The sequence below is a fragment of the Schistocerca serialis genome, chromosome 12 (assembly GCF_023864345.2).
Source record: "Schistocerca serialis cubense isolate TAMUIC-IGC-003099 chromosome 12, iqSchSeri2.2, whole genome shotgun sequence".
Taxonomy (NCBI): domain Eukaryota; kingdom Metazoa; phylum Arthropoda; class Insecta; order Orthoptera; family Acrididae; genus Schistocerca; species Schistocerca serialis.
The window spans coordinates 16,827,436-16,834,996 of NC_064649.1; the positions used below are offsets into that span (position 1 = coordinate 16,827,436).

The 7,561-nt window shown below is 42.2% G+C and overlaps 1 protein-coding gene across 1 annotated transcript in view; it reads left to right on the top strand.

Moving 5' to 3' along the window:
- LOC126428058 (zinc finger protein 830) overlaps positions 1-2,652 on the top strand; it is a 52,960-nt gene extending 50,308 nt beyond the window's left edge. Inside the window, exon 5 of the mRNA XM_050089936.1 lies at positions 1,218-2,652. Within this exon, the coding sequence (XP_049945893.1) occupies positions 1,218-1,386 (169 nt within the window). The 3' untranslated portion in view covers positions 1,387-2,652. The remainder of the gene's footprint in view (positions 1-1,217) is intronic.
- Positions 2,653-7,561: the final 4,909 nt, after the last annotated feature.

The following is a 7,561-nucleotide window of genomic DNA, read 5'->3' on the forward strand; positions in this document are numbered from 1 at the left end:
GAACAGTGTTCCAGGGGTGTTTTCCAGCTGGATAATACTTGTCCACACACCACTGTTGTAACTCAACACCCTCTACAGAGTGTCATCATGTTGCCTTGACCTTCTCGATCACCAGGTCTGTCTCTGGTTGAGCACATATGCAACATCATCGGATGACAACTCCAGGGTCGTCCACAACCAGCATTAACCGTCCCTGTACTGACTGACCAACCGCAACAGGCATGGAACTTCATCCCACAAACTGACACCTCACAACTGCAAGACACAATGTATGCAAGTTTGCAATCTTGAATTCAACATTTTGGGAGTTACACTTATTATAATGCACCAGAATTTCACATTTGCAGTGGCGTATCTCGAGCTCACATTAACCTGTGAGTTGCCTGCCCGGTTAGCTGTGCAATCTAATGCACTGCTTTATTGGCAGGAAGGCGTGCCGGTCCGTGGCACAAATCTGCCCGGCAGATTAGTGTCGAGGTCCAGTTTGCTGGCCAGGCTGTGGATGCTTTTTTCCATCTGCCTCAGCGAATGCGGGCTGGTTCCCCTTATTCTGCCTCAGTTACACTATGTCAGCAATTGCTGCACAAACACTTTCTCCACATACGTGTGCACCATAATTACTCTACCATGCAAACATTGGAGTTACACTCATCTGGTGTCCACTGTAAGCCGAACCGCACACTAACCCTGGCCTGGGTTCAGTGTGGGGCAATGGTGAGGTGGATGGACTGCTGTAGCCTATTTTGGGGTTGTGTACCACTGCGGGCTAAGGTAGGGACGAAGACTCTCTGTCGTTTCTAGGTCCCCAGTTCTGTACAGTACAATACAGCCTTTGAGTCTGCAACATTTATCACTTTAATATGTTGTCTAGACAAATGCATTCACAAAATTTCTGTACTCCACATTACTTGTTTCTAGGTGCACTTTTTTTCTGTTAGTGTACTACACACACAATAAGTAAAATTTCATTACTTGCTGTCCTCCTTGGTGTTGCATTATTAATGGGTAACGGTGTATTAAAAAGAATTGAGGCAATTTCCCTACTCATCCTTGTCCTTCTGAGCTTGTGCTGCACCTCTGATGACCCCATTGTTGATGGGATCCCAAAAACCAAACTTCTTTCTCTCCTTGTATTTGATTTATTGAGTTAAAGCTTTCATTTATGATGTCGTTGTTTCATTATTAAATGATGAGTGTAAATTTGTCATTTATAACAGGGTTTTGGACCTCGAAAGGAAGAAGGAGCTAGTGGCGCAACAGTCGAACACTTCTGGGAAGGGCGGAGGAGGAGCCAGCGATGAAGAGTCGCCCAACAGTTCGGACGAGCTCGACCCTGACAGTTTTGACGAGTACCTGGACTGGCGAGCGAAAAAGTCCTTCAAGTGAGAAGGCGGATTGCAGTTTTGGATGCCATTGCCAGGTTACAGTGGAAGTGCATAACTGCTGTTGTTCCAACAACCACATCTCAGATCATTTTTTGAAAAATAATGGGAGAATCGAGCAGTGTTCTTGTGGGTCTGCAACTGGACCTTGTAATGTGTCCTTATCTGATGCCTCAGAGAAGGTGAAGCTGGTGACCTGCGTGCAATTTTGCCCCGAACTGTTATGCAAAATGCAGTCGGATACTTCCAACACAGTGTTTGGATGATTCTTCAGATCGTTGGTTGCTACCAAAAGGTACTTTGGTGCATTGTGGGTCAATTGTGATGGCAATATGAGGTTCTTAGTTTCTCCTATCAACACTTTCATAGTTGAACTTTTGATATTTACAGTACTACACATTTTAGGCTATGATAATCACTGCCAACATTGTATCGTATCAGAAACATGTGTTCGCAAACTTAGTGTACATGATTCTGTCCTATAATTTAGGCAGTTGAGGTTCACCAAAGCTTTCTTTATGCATATTGGTTTGTTTCTATCAGTGCAGAGTGAGTGGTCTCAGTTAATTAATGTTGAATTAAATATAGAGTGCAGTGAGAACAGAAAATCAATTGTACACTTTATATTTGGATGGAAGGAGTGTATTGTGTAGTAGCAGATGGCTACAAATATCACTCATACAAGAGCTTACGTTTGACTATAATACATTATTTTATTTAACATATGACTAGAATGTTTTGAAATTGTATAGATGGGGTGCTTCGTATGTTGCTAGAAGTTGAATGTTGTGAATACTAGGAAGATTTTTTTTAGCATGTTAATATCTCTTGTCTGTATGTGGAAGGGTTCCTACCAACATGAATAAGCATATAGCCAAGAGAAGTTGTTTTGTGGACAACTGACTATAAGAACAATGTACCAGTTATCGTGGAGCAATGTTCAGGAATTGCGAAGACTAATAATGTATAAAAGACAATGAGTTTATCTCCTGTGGAGAATATTGTTTCTAGACAAGCAACAGAATTTGCAAAATATTTTTTGTGTAACCAGTTCTATGTTTACAATGAAGATGTGAAATATCTGTTGAACACTGCTGCAGTCGTAAACATAATAAATATGACTGTTACTGTGCAACATAGGTTGTATACCAGTTATTTTGAGACATAACAAGGGAAAAAACCTAACATTAACAGTAAGTTGCAAATTTAACTGCCTGCTTTGAACTTGAAAGATTGTGAGAGCTGTATAAAATTTATGTAAAAAATTTATAATGGTGTATATGAATAAATAATTTTGGATATTTCCTTGTACTCTGTGATCTTTACATGTTTTATTTTGCCCCTTACACCAGCTGCTTCTTCTTCTTCTTCTTCCTTTTTTTAAAAATGTTAGTCACGTAATCACTCTTCTTCAGTTTTTGAAAAATTGTGTTATCTTCAATTGTATTTTATTTGAATGACTAGATTACAGGACCTGCACCCCGCCCCCACCCCATCGCCTCCTCACTCCCTCCACCCCCATCTCCCCCCCTCTCTCTCTCTTTCCCTCTCCCTCTCCCCCCCTCATCCCCCCCTCTCGCCCTCCCCTCCCTCCCACCCACTCTCCCCTCCCCCTCTCCCCCTTCCCCCTCTCCTCTTCCCCTCTCCTCTTCCGCTCTCCTATTCCCCTCTCCTATTCCCCTCTCCTATTCCCCTCTCCTCTTCCCCTCTTCTCTCCCCCTGCCACCCCCTCCTTCTCCTCTCCTCCCCCCTCACTCTGCTCCTCCCCTCCATCTCCCCCTCCTTCCCCTCCCCTCCACTCCCCCCTCTCTGCTCTATGCTCTCTACCCTCACTCCTCTCCTCTCCCCCGTCACCCCCCTCCCCTCCCCATCTCCCCTCACACCGCACACCTCACCTTCGCAAATCCTTGTCTCCCAATACACACACACACACACACACACACACACACACACACACACACAATCAACTTATTGAACTACAGATCGTACAAAATTAAATGTCATCACTCACATTGCCATTTCTATGATATATAGTCAATGGTTTGCCTAGAATGTTTTGACAGATGTAGACTGTATACTTGTATACAAATATTTTTTGGGATTGAGTCCTCAGTCTTCTAACTGGTTTGATGTGGCCCATTCCAAATCCCTCTTTTATCTCGGAGTAGCACTAGCAACCTGTATCCTCAATTATGCGCTGTTGGGTCTCCAAAGGCTAAGGGAAGAAAACCCTGATTAAAAATCACCCGTCCACCGGTAGGGGTTGGACGCAAGGTTGACAGCCCGCTCTGTAAAAAACAGTTGCTGCGGAACTTCTACAAAGTAAAGTCGGACGGATGAAGGAAGACGGATCTGACATGGAAAAGGACAAGGAGGATGGAATATAAGTAAATGAAGGAGGGAAAATAAGGAAGAAGAGAAATACGAGGGTCGGTCAAAAAGTAATGCCTCCCATTTTTTTTCTACTTAAAGAAATTAAGTTAAGTGAAAAATTTGATTTTGGCGCCATTCCTCAAACCTTCTTCTGCAATCCACTGCAGTAGTAACTTTCTGTGTCAACAGGTGGCAGCACAGCAGAAGTTTGTAAGATGGCCGACATCGATGTTCGTTTGAGACAGCGTTGTGTGATTGAATTCTTGAATGCAGAAGGTGAAACGCCCATACGCATTCATGAAAGACTGAAGAAGGTGTATGGTGTTGTGACAGTGGATGTCAGCACTGTTAGACGATGGGTTCATCGTTGTAAGGAAGCTGAAGGGCAAACACCGTTGACTGACGAAAAGCGGAGCGGCAGGCCGGTGAGTGCAGTGACTCCACACAACATTCAGCAAGTTGATGACATCATTCGTGGTGACCGTCGGGTGACTGCAGATGAAGTGTGTCGCATTATTTCTCTTAGTAAAGGCAGTGTGATCACGATTATTAAACAATTGGGGTACTCAAAAGTTTGTGCACGGTGGGTTCCAAGAATGTTAACCGATCAGAATAAAGAGGCAAGGAAAACAATAGCCTCCCAACACTTGCAGCGCTTCCGTTTGGAGGGAGATGAGTTTCTGAAAAAAATTGTGACCGGGGACGAAACATGGGTGCATTTTTTTGAACCCGAATCAAAGAGGCAGTCAATGGAGTGGCGTCACACAAGCTCGCCGAGGAAGAAAAAATTCAAAACTGTGCGATCGGCAGGGAAAGTTATGGCAACAGTTTTCTGGGATACAGAGGGTGTGATTCTGGTTGATTTTTTGGAGCAGGGATGCACAATAAATTCTGTTCAATACGTCACAACCCTCAACAAACTTAAAGCACGTCTTCAGCGAGTTCGCCCAACAAAATCAATGGCAGATGTTCTTCTTTTGCATGACAATGCAAGACCACACACCAGTCGTCACACCTCTGACGAGATTGTCAAAATTGGATGGGAAGTTTTGCCTCATCCCCCATACAGCCCTGACCTGGCACCATCAGACTTCCATCTGTTCGGGCCACTAAAAGAAGCTCATCGTGGGATTCATTTTGAAGATGAGGAGGCCGTCAAAACATCCGTGCGTCAATGGCTTAGGAAGCAGAGCTGTGATTTTTACCGTGCTGGGATACATGCCCTTGTTCAAAGATGGACCAAAACTGTAGAGATGGGCGGAGATTACATTGAAAAATGACAAAATGATCCTCAATGTTGTGGTTTTCAACCTATGTAATTGCATTTAAATTTCCTGACAATTAAACGTAGAAAAAAAAATAGGAGGCATTACTTTTTGACTGACCCTCGTATAAGGGTAGATCAGATCTATATATTGGTACTTGGAATGTGACATCCCTATATCAACCAGGAGCACTGAAAGTAATGCTGAATCAAATAATGAATCTGAAGCAAAGTATAATAGCACTACAAGAAATTAGATGGACAAGGAGTGGAGTTTTAGAAAAGAAAGAGGCGAATATATTCTATAGCTGCAGCGAAAGAAATCACGAGCTGGGGACAGGATTTGTTGTACACCATCAATTAAAGCATTTGGTAATAGGGTTTGCAGCCATTAGTCCAAGATTAGCAACATTCAGGGTAAAGGGAAATTCTTTAACTACTCCATAATTAATGCCCATGCACCAGCAGAACAATACCAAGAAGAAGAGAAAGAAATATTCTATAAATCTTTGGAAAGGATATGTTATGAGCCCCTAAGGCATGATATTAAAATAATAGCCGGAGACTTGAACGCTCAGGTGGGGAAAGAACAGATTTATGGACCGATAATTGGCCCCTACAGCAAACACGCAACAAGTAATGAGAACGGAACAAGGCTTATACTGTTCGCAGAATCAAGAAATATGGTAATAGGATCAACACTGTTGCCACATAGAGAAATACATAAGGGAACATGGAACTCACCGAATGGAAACACAGTAAACCATATCGACCATGTGTTGATAGATTTGAGACACAAATGGGACGTGAGGAGTCTGAGAGGCCCTAACATAGATACAGATCATTTCCTGGTATGGGTGCAGGTGAGGGCAAGGATATCTAATGCAACTCAAGGAGACCGACCCAGGGCACAGAAATATAAAAACTTTAGAATCAGTGGAAGTTAGAGAACAGTATCAGGAGAAGGTAACTCGGATTCTGGAAAACACTGGATAATATAACAATATCGAAGATCAGTGGGAAGCGATAAAAAAGATGGTGGAGACATCGGCAAGAGAGATACTTGGAATTGGGACAAGACAAGTAAGACCATCATGATTTGATACTGAATGTGAAGTAGTAACTGAAGAAAAGAACAAAGCATATAGAAGGACACTGTGATCACACTGTACGAGGAGGATGGTAGAAGAATACAAAGAAAAATGGAGGATTGAAAAGAGGACTCACCAAAGAAAAAAAGAGAAAATGGATGAAAGCAAGTGTCAAAGAAATGGAGCTAATGAGAAGCAAAAATGAAATATGAAAATTCTATAGAGAGGTGAATGCGGCACGGAAGCCTTTTGGTAGTAAAACTAGGTTAATAAAAGATGAGACAAGGAATATAAGAAGTGAAGAGAAGGGAATATTCAAGATGGCGCAAGACACGAACGGGGAAGTGGACCCAGACAACAACACTACTACACCAAATATAAAAGAAGTGAAAACCGCCGTAAAAAAAATTGAAAAACAACAAGGCGGCAGGGACAGATGGTAGTCCAGCAGAACTGTTTAAACAAGGAGGCAGAGAGCTGGAACGAAGCCTTCTGAAAATGGTCACCAGAATATGGGAGAGGAGAAAATGCCCCGACAATGGAAACAGCGTATTATATGTCCCATATATAAGAAAGGACATAATATGGAATGTGGCAATTACAGAGGGATCACACTGCTTAATTTGGGATATAAAATATTCTCTAATATGCTGTTCGACAGAATACTCCCGATCGTACAGATGGAGATGGGGCCGTACCAATGCGGATTCCTTCTCGGGAAGTCAACTATAGATCAAATATTCATCTTAAGACAAATCCGGGAAAAAACAAATGAATACGTAGTTGGCACGCATCACCTCTTTATAGATTTCAAAGCAGCTTATGATAGTGTAAATAGAGAGCAGTTATATCAAGCTCTAGATGAACTGGGACTCTCGAGAAAGTTGGTAAGGCTAGCGAGAATGACAATGACCGAAACACGAGGTAGTGTAAGAATAGGGAGAATGATGTCCAATACATTGAGTATTAAAAACGGAATGCAAAAAAGGGATGCATTGGTAGGTCTTCTGTTTAATGCCCCCCTGGAGAAAGTGATGAGAAACACAAACCTTCTGAATAGGGAACGATCTTCTATAAATCAGTACAGATACTGGACTACGCAGACGGCACAGATATAATAGCAAGAACCCAAAAAGGAATGGAAGAGACATTTACAGCTCTTGAACAGGCTAGTAGGAATATGGGGTTAATTATTAATGAACAAAAAGCAAAATATATGGCAGCTGGAAAAGCACACAGAGAAAATATGCCAAATGCAATAACAATGGGCAATTATACATTTGAGAGAGTTGAACATTTCAAGTTCCATGGGCTCAACAGTTACGCATCTAAATGATACTTACTATGAAATTAATGATATGAATATAATAGAGGGAAACATTCCACGTGGGAAAAATATATCTAAACAGAAAGATGATGAAACTTACCAAACAAAAGCGCTGGCAGGTCGA